The 18239-nt window shown below is 40.8% G+C and overlaps 1 protein-coding gene and 1 long non-coding RNA gene across 2 annotated transcripts in view; one reads left to right on the top strand and one right to left on the bottom strand.

The window, feature by feature from the left end:
* The window catches only part of LOC130542049 (uncharacterized), an 80971-nt gene extending 69632 nt beyond the window's left edge, over nt 1-11339 (top strand). The window contains exons 3-4 of the long non-coding RNA XR_008956329.1: nt 4559-4601; nt 9502-11339. This is a non-coding gene — a long non-coding RNA (uncharacterized LOC130542049). The remainder of the gene's footprint in view (nt 1-4558; nt 4602-9501) is intronic.
* The window catches only part of MDFIC (MyoD family inhibitor domain containing), an 85882-nt gene that overhangs the window by 17574 nt on the left and 50069 nt on the right, over nt 1-18239 (bottom strand). The window contains 1 exon segment of the mRNA XM_026509730.4: nt 15516-15791. Coding sequence (XP_026365515.3) covers nt 15516-15791 — 276 coding nt within the window.

Here is an 18239-nt window from a genome sequence, read left to right as displayed (position 1 = left end):
TGAACAAATCCTTTCACTGTCTATATGCACATAAGAAGAAAAAATGATCTCCAAATTCTTTCCAGGCACTAAGTTTCTATGAAAGTCTAGCTCAGGGTCTTTTCTTGGCCTTGAACACAGCCAGACATTACTTGGCCTAACGCAATATTCAAAGTAAAGTTAAGTAATGCTGAATATGTGTCGGCCCTCGTTGACTAAGCTGGCTAAGCCCCAGGAGCAGGTGGTCCGATGGCCTGTGTTAGGTGAAGAGAAGGTAGAGGTGGTTCCAGGTAGTGGGGAGGTTATTCAAAGGCACACAGGCAAGAACAAGATAGTTTAGAAATGCAAGTGGTTCAGTATTAGTTGGGGCAGGGAAAACCATCAATTTTCCATTTTAGAAAGGAGGCAGCAGGAGAACATCAGTGAGAATATGGTGTCAGGAGGGTCAGGTAAGGTGACTTTAAGGAATGTAATGGGGTTAGTAGGAGTTGCTAAGACAACAGATGAGACAATGATGGGAAGAGAATAGACAAGTATGACTGGTTTCTGGAGCCATTTACCAAGAAAGAAACCTGGGAAGAAAAACAGTATATTTAAAATCCTTTGGGGAGTCACCTGGGTAGCTCAGTCAGTTAAGAGTCATCCAACTCTTGGTCTCAGTTCTGATCTTTATCTGAGGGTGTGAGTTCAAGCCCCACACTGGGCTCCACGTTTGGCTGTGGAAACTACTCAAAGGAACCTACTTAAAAAATAATAACAGACACGGTAAGTCTGAAGCTACTCAAATGGAAATGTCCAAGAGGTGGCTGGAGACACTGGCCTAGAGCTTAAGAGACAGAAGGATTCAGGCTAGGAAGTGACAGGTAGCTGAAATTCTTGTAGCGAATGAAATTATTAAGGTGTCCAGGGAGAATTACATCATTTGAGAAAAGGACTGAAAAAAACTGAGGACTTACCAAGGACCTAGAAACTCCAGGGAAGGGGGGAGACATGGAAGCAAGAAAGAAAAAGATTTCACGGAGATTGTGTCAAATACTGTGCTTAGCCAGAGAAGTTCCAGTGATGTGATAGGAATGGAAGTGAGTAGCAGTGGGAAGAGGAGTGATTGAAAAATGAGGAAGTAGAGACAGCACATGCAGATATCCTTTCAAGAAATCTATGCAGAGAAAGCGTCTTCTCCCCCTGGAGAGCGAGGGAAAGCTTCCGAGAGTTTCATTTGAAGACAGTGGCAACTGAACAGAACAGTCATTGTGGAAAATAGAGCAGGTCTGCTTGTCTGCGTAGGTCACTGCAGTGTCCCAGTCCCCAGAAGGGTGCCTGCCCCCAAGCAGGCTCGGTAATGATGTGTCGAATGAATGAGGGACATACCAAAAGTTCGCTGAGGGATTGTGAAAGTCCAGTTGAGACCCAAGACCACACAAGGGTCATGATGGTGATTTTTATGGTCGAGGTTTCCAGCTCCCTGGTACACAGAGAAGTTGAAAAAGGCAGGCTAGATTTTGGTTCTAAAAGGCAGGTATGCTGGAGGGACAGGGTCTCAAGCAAGTTAGGAAGTTCAGCAAGGGACCCAAGTATCTTTGGGAGGCCAGGTCTATGTAATGGGCTCAACTGGGGTTCAAGAGCCAGTATGTTCATACTTTTTAAAAACCATACTTTCAGTCAGAAATGAGTAACCAGATCATCAAAAGCACTAGTTTGAAATGGGACTGCTCTCCAGACTCTAGTACCCAGGCCTGGGCACAGGGCACATCCTTCAATACCTGTTGACTTCATGAAATTCATTTGTATGGTCTGAGGTGGAGATTACTTTTGGTTTCACTTCATCTTCTCCTGTCACTCTACAGAATACATTTTCCAGGAGATATTTCCCACAGATGTTGAAAAGTTCTTTCTAAAATAACTACTTTTCTGTCATTCCAATTTCTGCATCCCTCACTGAGCATAATTATTAGGAAAAAAAAAAATAAACTTCAGCTTCTAGTGTCAACTTTAAATTATGTTATGTTATGGGGATAGTATTCCCCAAGAGGTCCAGTTCTTCCAGTTTGATTTCCCAAGAGAATTCAGAGTTGAAATTTAATAGGTCTTTGGAAAACTAGTATATTAATCCATTTGGCTCTTTTCTTTCAATTATTTTCACATGCAGGCCCCTCTCCCCCCAATTCCTGGATTTCTCAGTCTTTGAGGAGACAACTATTTGTATGAATATTTTCCCTTACAAAGGAAGGCATATCATTAATTTCCCTGAGCAAACTGTTTTCTAATTCTTCCATTTTATTCTTCTAATTGCCTCCTCTACCTACCTGAGACAATGTCCACCACCTTCCATTTTTGCTTCGGTCACATGTAGGAGAAGTAGGGAAGCCAGTACAAATGACTAGGTTCCTGTGCTGGGAAGTGGGCCTGAAGCCACACTATGTTAATTACAATCCCTTAGGAAAACTTGCCCAAGACCCCGGAAACAAAATTTTCACCAGGTTGTTGACTTTTGATACATTTCCTCTGTTTTCTCCTGTACTTATTTATGGAGAGTTAATATTACCCAAATTGTGGCATGCAAAACCACAGAAATAATTTTCTCCATGCCTCTGTATCCTGATATTGCTGACTATGCTGTGGTTAAAAAACAAATAATTTTACTAAAGTATGCATGAAAAGGTAAACAGGAGAACAGTGGTTACTTTGGAATTTACTATTTAACATAGTTTTTTAAGGTGGAAATTTGGGTATATCTTTTACAATTATGAACAAAAAAAAATGCAGAGAACACAGATTTTTTAATAGCTTATGAAAACTACACCCAGAAATGTAACGTTACAAAGGAAATTCTACAAAGAACGCTTAGGATGTAGCAAAGCAGGTATTTTTTTTTTCCATGCCCTGGACAAAATATTTTAAAATAATGATTTCAAAGGAAACCAATTATGCTGAAATAGTTATTAAAAGTTGAGGTAGAATAAAAATATAAGTATGTGCTTCTTCTCACACATCAATAACAAGATGCAGTGGTGATCTGATTACTACTATAATTTTACAGTAGTGATTAGCCTAAGTGATATCTCAGGATTTCTCCAACAATGGTAACAGGATATGAAAATATCACTGACCAAAAGGTACTACTAATGCTACTGAAGTTTATTATTTCCATTTATAATTGAAGGAAATGCTAGATTTTAAGTATAGAAGTTTTAAGTTTTGTGGTTTTTTTCTTCTCAAAGTCATGGACTACTCCCAAAGCTAAGAACCCCTCAACTGGAGGATCCTAAGTGAATCTTTCAAAAAGCTTCCTAGTGTGTATTATAAGAAAACACTGTACCTTGCAAGAATTTTTCAGGAATAAGGCAAATTTATACCATCAGCTCCCTCTCTAGCCTATTTTATACTATAGTAATTGAGAGTTATACAAATTATAAAAGGTCCTCAAAAAGTACTAATTTAACACCGTATTTGGTATTAAAATTAGTGAAAACCTTTCCAAGAGAAACTGTACACATTTCTAGGTTACTTCAATTGTTTATTTATTTGACAGAGATAAAGACAGCCAGCAAGAGAGGGAACACAAGCAGGGGGAGTGGGAGAGGAAGAAGCAGGCTCATAGCTGAGGAGCCTGATGTGGGGCTCGATCCCATAACGCCGGGATCACGCCCTGAGCCGAAGGCAGACGCTTAACTGCTGTGCCACCCAGGCGCCCCCAATTGTTTAAAATTACATTCTCAAATGACCCTGAGTCCAAACAGTGAAACAACTATGTATTCTGATAGACATCAACTCAAATATCCTGAGAGTCTAATTCAATCTAGAAAAAGAAATCATTGTTTAAAAAATCTTGGGTCTTAGCTTAAAGGAAATAGCCCTGAAAATCTCCGTGTACCCATCATACTGACAAACATACATGTTAAGAATAAACCTACTGGAAAATAATATTAAAACATCACTATTGAAAATGTCATGAATCACTGCCATTTGGGTTCCTCTAAATTGCAACAAATTGTTCAATGAAATCATGCAAAACTGAGGGAGAGAAAGTGAGAAAAATGAGGTGAGACAGACTGGGGGGAGGGGCGATGAGAGAGACAGGCAGACAGAGATAAGGAAGGTGTACTCTGGAGTAACTAACAACCAAAAGGAGCCAAAACTTGGCTTGCAGGCCAGATCTGCAAAGATAGAAGCTTCTCTAGGGACAAAACAAACCTATTCCTAGAGATGAAGGACACCCTTTTGTTCCTGTTCCTTTGGCATTATCTTTTTTTAACATGTTCCAAATTAATTTCCCCCCAATATTACAATTCTCTATTCTTAAACATTTTAGTGTGTACTTAGTGAAACAATAGATTTTTTTGAGTATATAGAGATGACGATGAAGGCCACCAAAGGAGAGAACTAAAAGAACATAGTAAAACACAGAGTAAAAAAAACCCCAGGAATTTTATGAAGGCACCAAGACAAAAAAATACACAATACAGTATCATCGAGAGGATGATGATGATACAAGAAGTATCATCTTCAACTTTTAGTTGAAGTCAAAGGAACATGAATGTAACCCAGTTACACTTAACATTTTGAATTTTCTTTCTTCCAGATTGTCTATGGGCAGACCACGTGACATTTGGACATAAATTAAGGTATGGATTACACATCAGTATTTTCTTCGTGAGCTTATCTAAATATTTTTATTCTTCAAACCTCAGAAACTGAACTAATCTGAACTAATTTTTTTTTTACAAAAATACTGTAGCTAAAGTGGTAAATTTTAGGTTAAAGTGAAATACAAAATGTCTTGATTTATCGTGAGCCTCTGAGATAGTTTTGCTGTAAGTGGTCACCTCCGATATTTGAAGACAAAAATTATATCCAATGAGCAATACTTTGATACTATTTTCCCTCTGTATACTTCACAAACTGCAAGAGACTCATGAGTCATCAGCCAGTTTTTGTCAGAAGATTCAAAACATCCTGCACATTCTGTATCTTTTCCCAAAAACTTCCTCCTTTGAGAATTGTAGTATTACGCAGTGTCTAGTGCTATTATTGTAACCATGAAATAATTTTTTGAAATCCCTCTAAAACGAATGGAAACTTTTATCATAATTAACATCATTCCAAATGATAAAATATTTTCTTAAAATGGAAGGTTTCCAAAACTGTAAATCCATGCCAAGTCCTACTGGTCATCTGAAAGATACCCGGCTGAGTAAATGTATAGGGCCTGCCCTAGCATAGTGCTTATACGTAGGAGGCACTTTCTAAGATCACCTTAAAGCATGGCTGCCTTCTTTTAACGCTCCAAAATCTGTGAAGGATATAATATAGTTACACAGATATCAATAACTACAACCGAAGGCACATTGTAGCAGATCGCCTCCCCTCTCTCCGACTCCAGGACATCCTGCTCTCACCTTAAGGAGCTCATTACCAGTAACAACCAACCAGTATCTCCCATTTTTAAAAACATTCCCCTTCAGCAAAATTCCTTGAACAACCGTAGCCTAGACTTGCGATCTTTACTTCCTCTCTTTTCACTCTAGAACCGACTTTAATCAGACTTTTGTCCCCATCACAACACCAAAAGTATGAAGGTCACCACTGACCTTCAATGTCAGGGGTCACCTCTCACTCATCTTTTTGGATTTCTCCGTTGCATTTGACTCTTGAAACACTCTGTTCATTTGGTTTCCAAGCTGTCCCTCTTTCATGGTGCCTTCTTCTCCATCACCAGTTACTCATCCTTTTTAAATGGTTCCTCTTCCTTTTCTGACGTCTCCATATTGGAGTAGTCCAGGGCTCCTGCATCCTGAGCAGTGGTTCTTAACTCTGCATGCATACTGAAATCCTGTGGGGAGCTTCTAAAGGAAACTCCTACCTTAGCCACCCCTACTGCATTCCAACTGAATCAGAATCTCTGGGGGCAAAGCCCGAAGAGTGGTACTTTGCTTCCTACTCCTTTGGCCCAGAAGCTCTTACTCCAAATTCTCAGATGCCAGGGTTGAGAACCCTAGCCTAGGGGATGCCATCCACCGAACATTCTATACCTTGATGACTCATAAAATATACCTCACGCTGCAGACCGATCCTCATTCCAGACTCCTCCTTTCACATCACCACTTAAATAAGGGGTATCTCAGATCCACATCCATGACCAAGATCCTTCTCTTCCTCCACCAACGAAACCTTGTTCTTCCCATAGCCTTCCCCTCTCCATTAATGACAACTCATTACTTTAGACTGCTTAGGCCAAAAACTTGGGAGTCATCCTTAACTTTTGTCTCTCACACTGAAATCTCATCATTCAGTAAATCTTATGCTGCCTTCAAAATACATTCCTGTGCAACATCTCACCACCTCCATCACTGCCGCCCTGATCCGGCACAGAGCAGGCCTCTTCAGCCCTCAGCTGTCTAGAGTGGGCTCTCAGCACCAGAGGCAGGTGATGCTTAAAAATGTCCTTCATCTGTTCAAAATCCTTACAATAGCTTGTCGGCATCCCCGTTATCTGCTCTCCCCTCACTATTCAAATGTCTTAGAGACGTTTGATTATAGAGTAAGATGTCTGAAGGTGTCCAATGTCTTTACAACACAAGAGGTAAGAGGATTCCATTACCATCTTTCCTAAAGACTTGAGGAAAAGAATCACATCTTTTGTCAGATTCTCAAAGAAGCCAATAAACCAAAAATGAATTGCTGTGTAAAAGACTATCATAATCAATATTCCAATATATTATAGGTTAGGTCTTAACCTTTTCAAGCTTTTGCTTGCAATAGTAATTCAGTCAAGAGTAGGCAACATTAAAAGATATTAACCTGTCTACTATTTTTCTGGATTATGCAGTAGTTTCCTTACTCGTGTTTCCTATACTTTTCTTTTTAACTGCTGTTTTTACTTGTTGATGTTGTATTTCCTTTCTTATATACACACACACTCTATATATATACTCTCTATATATATCTAGTATTATACTTATTTATAAGCTATGATAAATTCTAAAGTATAAGAAGCTCTAAATTTCCATCACCTGGTAGTCCAAAATGCAACAGTCAGAAATTTGGAACTCAGAATCCTAACTGCCCACCCTACCAATGCCTTCCATTCGAATGCCAGTTCTCCTGGAATGAGGTAGGAGTGGGGGCGTGAGATGGGCCTTTAATCACTTGAAGTTTTAGACTTCCTCATACCCAGTCATTCCACAGAAGTTACTCCGAAGGCTTCTAAGATGAATCAATCACACAACAGAGTCATCTAGGTTAGCAATTCAGTAAATGCTTCTCTGGTCGCTCAGTTCTCTTGCTTTGAATAATGGATATACAACTGCCTAATTCAGTATCACTGAACTCAAGAGCTGAACTCTGAAGAACCTATATGCTGGCTTGTCAGGAAGTTAACGTTACTAACCTTTTTATATAGTCAAACGTCTCCTCTCTCCTGGATCCTTTCCATCGAAATGTAAACTCATTCAAAGCTTTTCCATCTTAAAATGAAATAACATCTAACAAAACAACCTCCCTGGACCCACACTTCCAGCCTAGACTTTAACCTTTCTATAACTATTGTTATCAGTGTGTTTCCTCAACATTCCACAACCCACATCATTCCGGCTTCTCCATGAAAATGGCTCTCAATTAGGTCACCAAATGACGTCCACAATGAAATCCCACAGAATTATTTCAGTATTCATCCTGCTGAACCTGTCAATTATCTGGTGCAGTCCTTTTCCTAAAACATTCTTTCCATGACACTAGCCTTTCCAATTTTTTTCTCAGCAAGATAATCACCCTCCTCTCTTTGCCTCTGACCTCTCCCATAGGTTACCTTATCAGTGTCTTGGCCTCACTACGACTTACTCTATTTGACATCACCTGTGGAGAAGAGTCTGAACTTTCCATGGCAGCATCTCCCAAGCACGCAAGTTGAACGCCCCTTCCCAGCCCACCAAACTGGCTGGCCTCCAGTGATCCCGGAGTCACTTAGTTTTCAGCCATCTGATCTTTTCTCTTAAATCTCTTAAGAAAACTCCTCCAAATTCACAGTTTCCAATATTCTATGAGAATATAAATTAGCGTACTTGGTTCTAACTCCTTCCAAGCTCCAAAGTGTGTATTTCCGAATGCTCTTGGAGTGTAGATCATCATTTACTCAACTCATGGTCATCCTCAAACTATACTGAGCTATTCATGATTTCCTAATTTCTATTCACTTTCCCAACTAATAATTGAACTAGAAAAATAAGGACAGTCCTGATTAGGACGGATGTCTGACTGCTGTTCAGTTCTACTCACTTTTAACCCTGGGCTGGGACTCAGCTCTTAATCCTGAAACCCTCAAGAAAACCTCCAGTTCTCATTGCTCACATTCAGCAAAAGTCTTCTCCGTGCTGACACCACCTAAACTTTTCATCACGTATGCAAAAATTAAAACAATGGTGCATTAATAGGGTCCTAAGATTTATTCAATTTTTCCATTAAGCTCTTATTCTGAAGCTGGGTTTCTAAGAGCTGGATTTCTAAATAGTCTCCTCACTCTGCCACCCCACACCCCAGAGCTTCCTGACCAATCTATCTGTATCTCCATTGTTTTATTTCCTCCCCACCCACCTCCTGAGTGAATGCTAAGTTAATTTAAATTGTTAGAGCAAAGGTCTAAGCAACGTGTCTACAAAACCCAGAAGCCAAAGGTAAACGAGGTGAAATTCATACATAGCTGATGGCTTCTCTCTCTTCTTTCACCTGGCCTGCAGAGCGCTCAGCTCTTTCAATCTGAGGTGTTTCAAATGTTAAATTATATGTATTTCAGGACCTTATAAAATCTTTTCTGTGCTCATCAAACTGATGGGTCTGAGGATAATTTACTCTAGAACATAAATTATAGAGTTAACTTATTTTCCTAAACTCTAAAGGAAGTGCGTTTGTTTAAATATTTGCATTTGGCCCTAAAGACACACTTACCATTTATAAATACTTTGGATAGATAATTGGTTCAATTTTTAAAAAACAGCTGATTAAATAAGTGAGTAAAAATGATTTATATGTGAGGAATGATTTATCCTTTGACACCGTCAGCTTTGATCATGCCTTCTTTCCTCACACACCCATCTCACTGTATTACTGTTGTTCCATTTCGTTTGTTAGTTGAGCAGTAAAATTTACTAAAAGCCTGTTTTCCACTGGACTGGCAAATACTGCCTCGGAAAGCAGAATTCTAAACCTTTCTCCCACACAATCATTTTGACATGGAATGGAAGGCACTGTGCCTGAGAAAACAGCACAAAACAAAACACCATCCAAGCAAATGAAGTATTTTGAGGAATGCAGCAACGTATCTTGCCAAAGCCACAGAAAGTTTGTTTCTGGAAGCTCAGATTATAACACCACGGTCATATCATAAAATCCTATTATTCATCCACTAAAATACTTGTATTTCTATAATTACAGGCAAAACTGACATTTTTATGGGGGAAAATGTAAGATTTTATATTATGTAACTGAGAATGAACAATTTAATTTGAATTTTACCTTTTTTCCTGGTTTTAGGAGTTGGGAGCATGTTGTTGACTAAACACCTCAAGGAATGATGAGGGTGAGAGGCAAAAGTTCGGTTCGCCTGGCTCTGACCTCATATTTGCACTCGTATGGCTCCATATTCTCTCCCTTGAGGATGTCAGCCACTCTGAGTTTCACCCACGATGTCTATGGATTGTTGAAGAACAGGTACCTATGTTCTCAGGTTTATACTCCTTACTTGCTTCAGCATCAGCTGAACACTTACTATAAGCCAGGCTCCAGGCTCTGCTGGAAATTAGAAGAGTAAGACAGAGGCTTTGCCTTCAGTGAGATTAGGTTTTAGTGCAGGAAGACAGATAAACTTCCGCATCACTGTGCATGTGGAAGGTGCTACGGGGACGCAGAAGCGGGGCAATGAGCACAAAACTGACATCAGGGGATGATGCCCAAGTTAAGTTCTGCAAACAATGTGCACAGGTCACAAAGGCAAAGAAAATCATTAGAACATTCCATGCTCAGGGGAGAGAAGCAGCCAGGGCATTTAGTTGTGCCACTTAACCGCAGGTCCAGGGCCCTCTAACGATCGCAGTAAAGGCATACTTTCAAACACATGGAGTTATGGCAAGGTTTGCAGATGGTAAGGACGGTAGGGGGGGGCAGACCTGTCTGATCACCTTGTGAGCTTTTCAGACTGTCCTGCTGAGTTCTGCTAAATCCCCTTTGAAGGCTGTGTGCCCCACCCAGACACTCCCATGCAGGCCTGTGCTCCTCCGGCTGACACTCCCATGCCCTGTCCCTCTTGTATATACAGTGACAAACTACTACACTACGAATACAAGGGGAAATACACCAAAAGAGGGGAGGAGGCAGAGTCTAAAAAGGTAGGAAGCCAACAGGATAGTTAGAAGAAGGGGAAGCAGAGAGAATTAGTAAAATTTGAAGACTGGGCTTAGGTCCCTCCAAAGGCTTCCTAGAGCGTGGTAGCATCCCAGCTCAGCAAGTCTAAAGTAATTCATCACGTCACGTATGGCAGTTCTTCCTAACAAACACGCGAAAGGACGGTAAAGGCAGTTGGTGTGTGGTGCTCACTACGTAGCCCATTGAACCCATGGAACTTCTGCATTATGGAGAGAAAAGAATTTTTTTCAAAGAAATGCATACTGGCTATAAAATGGCGTCCTTCCTAGAAGCAGGAAGAGCAGGACATCCCAGGATTGCTGTGGACTTATCCTTTGTCACATTTCCAGTCATATTGCTCCTCATTCAGCTTTGACAACAGTGAAATGCTTATGCCTCTCTGAACAAAACACAGTCATTCAGAACACCCCCTGAGCCGTGCAGGTCTCCCTCTACCCTATCTATCGAGTCACCATCCAGGCACTGTCTTCTCCAGGAAGTTAACCCCTGTGAGCTCCTTAAGTGTCACTGCTGTCATTGTCATCAAACACTTCCTCTGGGCCAGACTGCTGTTCTAACTCCAAGGAATTCGACAGCAACTCCTCTTTACAACAATCCTATGAAGTAGGTACGAATAACATCCCCATTTTACATTGAAAACACTGAGGCATAAAGCCTACCCCAGGACACATTGCTAAAGCCAATATTTGAACACCAGCAGACTGCTTCCAGCACCTGTGCGCTCCTCACTAGGCCACATGGCATCTGCGTGATTAAAAATGAGACGGATCCGGGGTGCCTGGGTAGCTCGGTCGGTTAAGCGTCTGCCTTCAGTGCGGGGGTCCTGGGATTGAGCCCCACACGGGGCTCCCGGCGCAGCAAGTAGTCTGCTTCTCCCTCTGTAACTTGTCCCTTGCTTGTGCTCACTCTCTCAAATAAAATCTTAAAAAAAAAAAAAATCCTAGGTACTGCTACATCCAGGTTCTTGACTGTCTTGTTCAACATTTATGTGCTATGAGCGTCTGGAGTTGGACATGTATACATGACGGCACATTAACCTGAAAGGTATAAAATCTGATCTAAAAACATCTTTGTTGAAACTTAAGTTTTACACAAATACAGAGCTGTAACGGGCACACCTGAAATGTTAGGATTTAGTGTTCCTATGGTAAGAAAAGTGTCTTAGCGTCTAATGAAAACCCTTGGCAATTTGAATATTATATGATACTAAATTATACTATAATTATTTCAAAGGTCAAGAATCTTAAACATTTAGTCTTAAAACTCTCCACCTGGGTGATGCAATCAGAAAATTAAAGTATGTATGAAAATATTTAATTATACAAAACAAGTAGAACTCTACCTATTTAATATCCTTTAAATAAAAGGTACAATATTTTCCAACATGGGTATTTTTTTTCCTCTATTGCATAAAAGGGACTTTTTAAAATAACATTTTCTAATGCATACGAGTACACATTTTCCAGTGCTCGTTTGAAGGAAGAGTGGGATAAAGGTGTGCGAAATAGAACACTGTATCACCTGATCTGGCAGGAAACTCTAGAAAGCTACTGTACTGGGCACCAGGATAAATTAATAAACACAACGGACTCATCTGAGTCCAGCCTCTTCAGGAGATTACTGCCTGATTGATTGATAGGAAAGGAAAACAAGCACAGGTCAAAAGTGTGCAAATTCTTTTGAAAATTTTAGGAGGCAAAGAGCCCTGCCTAACCCACCAGTAACCCGGTCAACACTGGATGCGGTGTGGGAATGACCAGTCATTACCTTGACCTTACGGAACTCCAAGGTGTGTCTGCGGTTGAATCTCATTTCCACCACATACCAACTGATCTGGGGTGGGGGGGGGGGTTCACTTGACCTGTCTGTGCCTCAGTTTCATTTACAATGAGATAATTACATAGAGTTGATGGACTCACAGTGCTATCGGGAGGGTACAAGGAGATCATGAGTGCAGCAGGAACACAGAATGAATAACTCACGAACCAACAGAGCTTAAAAAGAGAACTGATGGTGCGCGTTTCTACTTGCACTCAGGCCGAACCTAAGCCACAGTTAGAGCTTAGAAGATCTTGCCAACACACGGACTCCAGTACGGGGCTAGGTCAGTCTTTAGCTCTGTGGGAGCAAGGGGCCCCCAACTTAGGGTTTTTCTAAACTTGATCAGCCAAGAGGCCCCTACTTCTTTTAATGAAGTAACATGAAATAGTTACTTAATTCCATCATCTGAGCCAGAAAAATGCCCCTCTACTTGTCACTGTTCTTTCTGTGCAACACAAAAATAACCACAAGCACCGTTTGTCCAGAAAAAACACACATTGTCAAACTGCGGTTAGCTGATTTTGAGGTTTACGGTGAATGACTTTGCTATTCATGTGCTCATTTTACTGGGAGAGAAACAGGCACAGACCATAAAGACTGAAGAAAATGTAAAACAAAAACAAAACTGAGAAAACTATTAAGCCCCTCTGTATTTTTTGAATACTTTCTGTCCATTTTTATTCATATCCTAAATCAAGCCCATTCAAGACCTACTGTTCTGATATACAGACCTCCTGAAATCCAGACGCCAGCCCTGTGCATCCAGACCATCCCGGCCCTTGCCCGGTCCCCCTCTGCGGGCATACGGTTTCTGCTCCACCAGGAATCCCGTCTTCCGTCGAGCAAGAAACCCGCCCCGCAGTGGAGCAGTTCTGCTGTGAGGATAGCATCCCAGAATCTTGGAACCCATGCTAACTTGGAAGATTTCTCCTCCCAACTCTTTTATAGAAAAAGCAGCCCCAGAGAAGCCCGAGTCACCCAGAGGGCTGGTGGCCGCACTCGCAACGTCGGTTCTTTCACTTGCCATCTGCCCGTTCTGTCCTTTTTTGTTAAGCCACAGCACATTTGCCAGTGAAGAAACCTAACTTCAAAACTGAAAAGTCAGGGCTCAACTTTAAACAGCATCAAAAAGCATGAGGACACCTTAGAGACTACATATGAACCGGGACAAAGACATTTTCGTCTGGATTTGAGCAATCACAACACCTGGAACATACAACTGGCTAAGTTCCATAGCCTCACAGCCAAGTTCTGGACAGGACACGCTACAATATACTTAGACCTCTTCATTTGTGTTCCGTAGGACTCGTACCCCCAGTCCAATATGGAAAGCATTTTGTGATAAAGAGCAGGATTATCCTTAGTCCTTATCCCCCTTGTACACTCACGGGACTGAGTGAGGGAGAAGGAGACAAAGGGGGAGAGTAGAACTCTTTCAACACTACTGATTTGCCTCGTCTTTTGTATGTTACCTAGGAGGCTGCATTCCTGGGGCGCCTGGGTGGCTCTGTTGGTTAAGCGTCTGACTCCTGATTTCAGCACAGGTCATGATCACAGGGTTGTGGACTGAGCCCGTGTCGGGCTCCATGCTGGGTATGGAGCCTGCTTAAGACACTCCCTCTCCTCCTCGCCCCACTCACAGTCTCTCTCTTCCTCTCTCTCCAATAAATAAAAAATCTTAAAAAAAAAAAAAAAAGCGTTCCTCCATCAGAAATAACTTCAGACATGGTATTAAAAATAAGAAAATGAAAAATTTTGTACCAATTCCATAAGCTATTTCAAGTTGGACTGATATGCACCTTGGAGGATGGATAGATCATTCTTTAAAATAAGTAAATATCAAATGGCAAATAAGAGGTTAAGGCTGTAATAAGTAAATTCAAATGTATAAAACAAGTAGATTTCAATTATTTCACCCAATCACCTAAAAGCAAAGATACTCTAAAGAAAATTGCATTGCCTTCCCAACTCCTCTGAGAGCCAGTTTAGTTAACAGCCTACCTCTGCTTCAGAGATGACCATACAGCTTACATGTCAAACTCATTTTAAAGTGTCAATCATGTCCCTTTCAATCTAATTAGTTTGGAAAGTAGTGTCACTGACCTAGAACTATGCAGACCATTTATTATCATATCATTTGATCAACCTAACACTTTACCTCAGTTGAGTCTGAGACACCTGTAGCCAAAATGTAATATCCTTTCTCCCACTCAATCCTGGTAACTCTCGATACAATTTCCTATTTACAACTCAATTTATCTCTATGAATAAGCATGGCCAACTTCACAGAAGCATCGACAGAATCTGCCTTATTTAAGATTTCATGGTAATTAAAATTGAAAGGTAAGGGGAATAAGAAAAATCCGATACAGCTGAACTAGCGGGGGGGAAAGATACATCTACATCTATATTTAGAAAACAGATTTGAATTTCCGGATCCCAAGAACTGCTAAAGGAGAGGAAAGAGGAAGAACAGAGGAACACGGATAGGCTGGCAGAAATGTGGGACCTTATACATGGTAGGAAGACTATACTTTTTGAAAGAAAATATAATATGGCAAGCTGTTTGTATAAAAGGAGTCTGTGGGTTTTAAACCCACTGTCATCAGATGTTTGTATTATAATAAAGAAAACCTTTCTCAGGTTCCTAGTATTTAACCTGACTTTGACCTGGCCAAGGGCAGGATGAAGCAGAACTGAAGACATAATAAGTAGCTCCTGAGAGGTCAGAGAGTACCCAGGCACCTCCGCGGGAGGAGCTGAAGGCCAGAGCACAGTGAGCAGGAATGGGGGGGGGGGGGGCGTGGCAGCGCGGGGGCTGGAAGATGCGAGCCAGTGAAGCCACAGAGATCACCTGGCCCACTCTCTGGCAACAACATGAGGATCACCAAATCTTTTTCTCATTTTAGTGTTGCATATTTAAGAACTCATTTGCAAGACAACAAGCAGGTCATCTTCTCTCTGAACCACAGAATAACCGCACGAACCAGGGACAGAGAATATACATGCATCCATCACCAGCTTACTGCAATCAGATTTTTAAACATGGTATTAAAAACAGTATACTGGTTCTATTTAAAGTAATGACTCCTCACTCTAGAAGATAATCATCTAAAGCAGGATGTCAGCTGCTGGCACTTCTTTCCTAGCCTGCATTTCCCTTGGGAGAGGTTGCATTTTACCAAAATTCCTACTTGTCTGAAAGATAAGCAAGATTCTTCATTCATGTTGGCTTGATCAAGTAGTTATTGGTGAATATGATTTTACATCCGGTCAAATAAAATAAGCACGTATCTCCAACTTACCTTCAGGTGAAGAGCCTGTCTTTTGGGAAAAGACAGCATTTACTTTACTCTTCTTACTGATATCGCTGTTTACAGACAAGCTGGACTGAATTTTTCTATGCATTTTGTGAGAAACAGGTGCTGAAAGTCTTCGATTATCTGCAGATACATGTTTGGCCCCGTGGTGAATTCCATTTCCATTGCTCAGACTTGGGTGGCCGTTCTTTATCTTGATGGTTTCTTCCTCACTTGGTTCCTGTGAGCACGTTGGAAGCTGAGGCAAGCGCTGGGGTTGGGCTAAACAACAGGAAAAGTTGATTCAGTTAAAAAAAATATTTGAAAATCATCAAAATATATACAGGAAAGTCCCAAAATATATTCAGAAGAATGTCCAGACTTTTTTTTTCTTCTGGGCTTTACCCATGGTTCTACACAATGGAGATAAAGAAAAAAAGGAAGGGCGCCTGGGTGGCTCAGTTGCTTAAGCATCTGCCTGGGGCTCAGGTCATGATCCCAGGGTCCTGGAATCAAGCCCCACATTAGGCTCCCTGCTCAGCGGGGAGTCTCCTTCTCCCTTCTCCCTGCGGCTCCCCCTGCTTGTGCTCTCTTGCTCTCTGTCAAATAAATAAATAAAATCTTAAAAAAAAAAGGAAAAAGGAAATATTAATAAACATGGACACAGAGAGAACAAAATTAGTTAAAAAGGGCAAGTGGGACAGGGTCATCAAAAGTGACTTTACACAAGGAATATAAAAACAGTAGAAAAGACTGCTTTGTTAATTTTTAAGAAAATTTAAGTTGGAAATCTCAAAAAGTTATTCCACACTCATTCAACAGTAAGTGTTTGTTTTCTATGTACGGGGTCCCTCTTTTGAGTGCTAGACACATGGCACTATTATCTCAATATCCCTGATAATGGGATAAAATATGTAATCATCTTTTGAGATAAAAGGAAAAGAACAATGAATCCAAGTATCAAAGCTGGACAATACAGAAAGAAATACAGTTGTCTTCAATTTCATTTCACTTAAATAATTTAAGTAATCTCTCCACCCAATGTGGGGCTCCAACTCATGACGCCGAGATCAAGAGTCGCATGTTCTTCCGACTGAGCCAGCCAGGCACCCTTTCGATTTCATTTTAAGTCCTGGAGAAAACCTTTTCTATCTTTATTTTTTAATTTGATATAAAAATAAACCACCTATGAAAAGGGAATAGAAGAGAGCTTCCTTAATCTGATAAAACACATCTGCTGAAATTAAAAGTCAGCACTTCAGAAATGCTCCCATTTAGGTCAGGACCAAGAAAACGCGGCCCAGCTTCACCCCTCTTATTCGACATTACACTGAAGGTACTGGTGAAAGCGATACAACATGAAAAAAAAATTAATAGGTCTGAATAAAAATATTTTTGAGATGCATACCTAAATTGAATGTTCTAGGGGAAATTTAGGAGACTACAAACCCTGAAACACTAAGAATTTAACAAGATATATACAAAATCAACCACATTAAAATCAACAAATTTCCTCTATGCCAACAGTAACCAAACAGCAAATATACAAGAAAAAATGAACTCTTTACCATATCAAAAAAAAAAATAAAGAAAAAAGAAAAGGCCCCCCCAAACCTCCCATCAGTATCTAAGAATTAAGCTAGAGCAAAAATGGGCTGAGATTTTATGGCAAAAAATCACAGAACATAAGGACATAAAACCCTACTAAATGTAGAGTAAATATTAATTCTCCCCAATTTATTTATTTAGTGTAATTTCCATAAAATTTCCAACAAGCTTTTACATGGAACTTGAGAAGCTGATCCAAAAATTTGTAAGGAAAAGTAACCAAGAATCACTAAAGCAATTTTAAGGAAGTAAAAGAGGGTTGCAGAACTTGACTTAGTACATATATAGTCTTCTAAGAAACTCCAGGAACTAAAGCCATGTGTGGTGGGTCCAGGCACAAACAACCAGGGAAAAAATAGAGCTCCAAATATGTGTGTTTGCACACCTAAGTGCATATGTACCTTACAGAGATAAATTACAGATGCATTAAATTGTCTATATATGAAAAGCCAAACATTTCAGATTGAAAAAACATATAAGAGGGTGCCTGGGTGGCGCAGTTAAGCATAGGACTTTTGGTTTCAGCTCAGGTCATGACCCCAGCGTCCTGGGATCAGCCCCTGGGGCTCCCTGCTCAGCAGGGAGTCTGCTTCTCCCTCTCCCACCCCCCCCTGCTCCTGCTCTCTTGTGTGCAGGGGCACTCTCAAATAAATAAATAAAATCTTTAAAAAGAGTATAAGAGACTTAATACCATGGTACTAAGGAGGAACAAATTTGATTCTTTGGACAATGAATCATAAAAAAGCAGGATGACTATCATTTGGGCTGCCTGGAATTTCTGAACACCCTCACAGATTTTTGGTCAATTCCTCTATCCCATTCTTCCACTCCTCTGCAGCTAGGGGACAGGTATGTGGCCTAAGTCCTACCAAGCACCAGGATGACTTGTATGCAGCAGTGGCCAAAGCAAGACTGCAGCCACACCGGGGAGGTGGAACTCTCAGCACAAGCAATGCAGGTGTTTATTGGTCTTGGCAGGGGGGTGCAGTGTCTGATATCCACTCCCTAGCAGACCGTGGGCTCATGGTGCAGCAGTGGGGTTTTCGACAGAGAAGCCCCACTGAATGGATGTGGATGATCTTAGCTGTGTAACTCCTGGGAGGGTCTGTGTGCTGATAATGA

Source organism: Ursus arctos, unplaced genomic scaffold (genome assembly GCF_023065955.2).
Source record: "Ursus arctos isolate Adak ecotype North America unplaced genomic scaffold, UrsArc2.0 scaffold_3, whole genome shotgun sequence".
In the NCBI taxonomy this organism is placed as follows: domain Eukaryota; kingdom Metazoa; phylum Chordata; class Mammalia; order Carnivora; family Ursidae; genus Ursus; species Ursus arctos.
The sequence above is the reverse complement of the archived record's forward strand: the minus strand, read 5'-3'. Positions and strand labels throughout refer to the sequence as shown.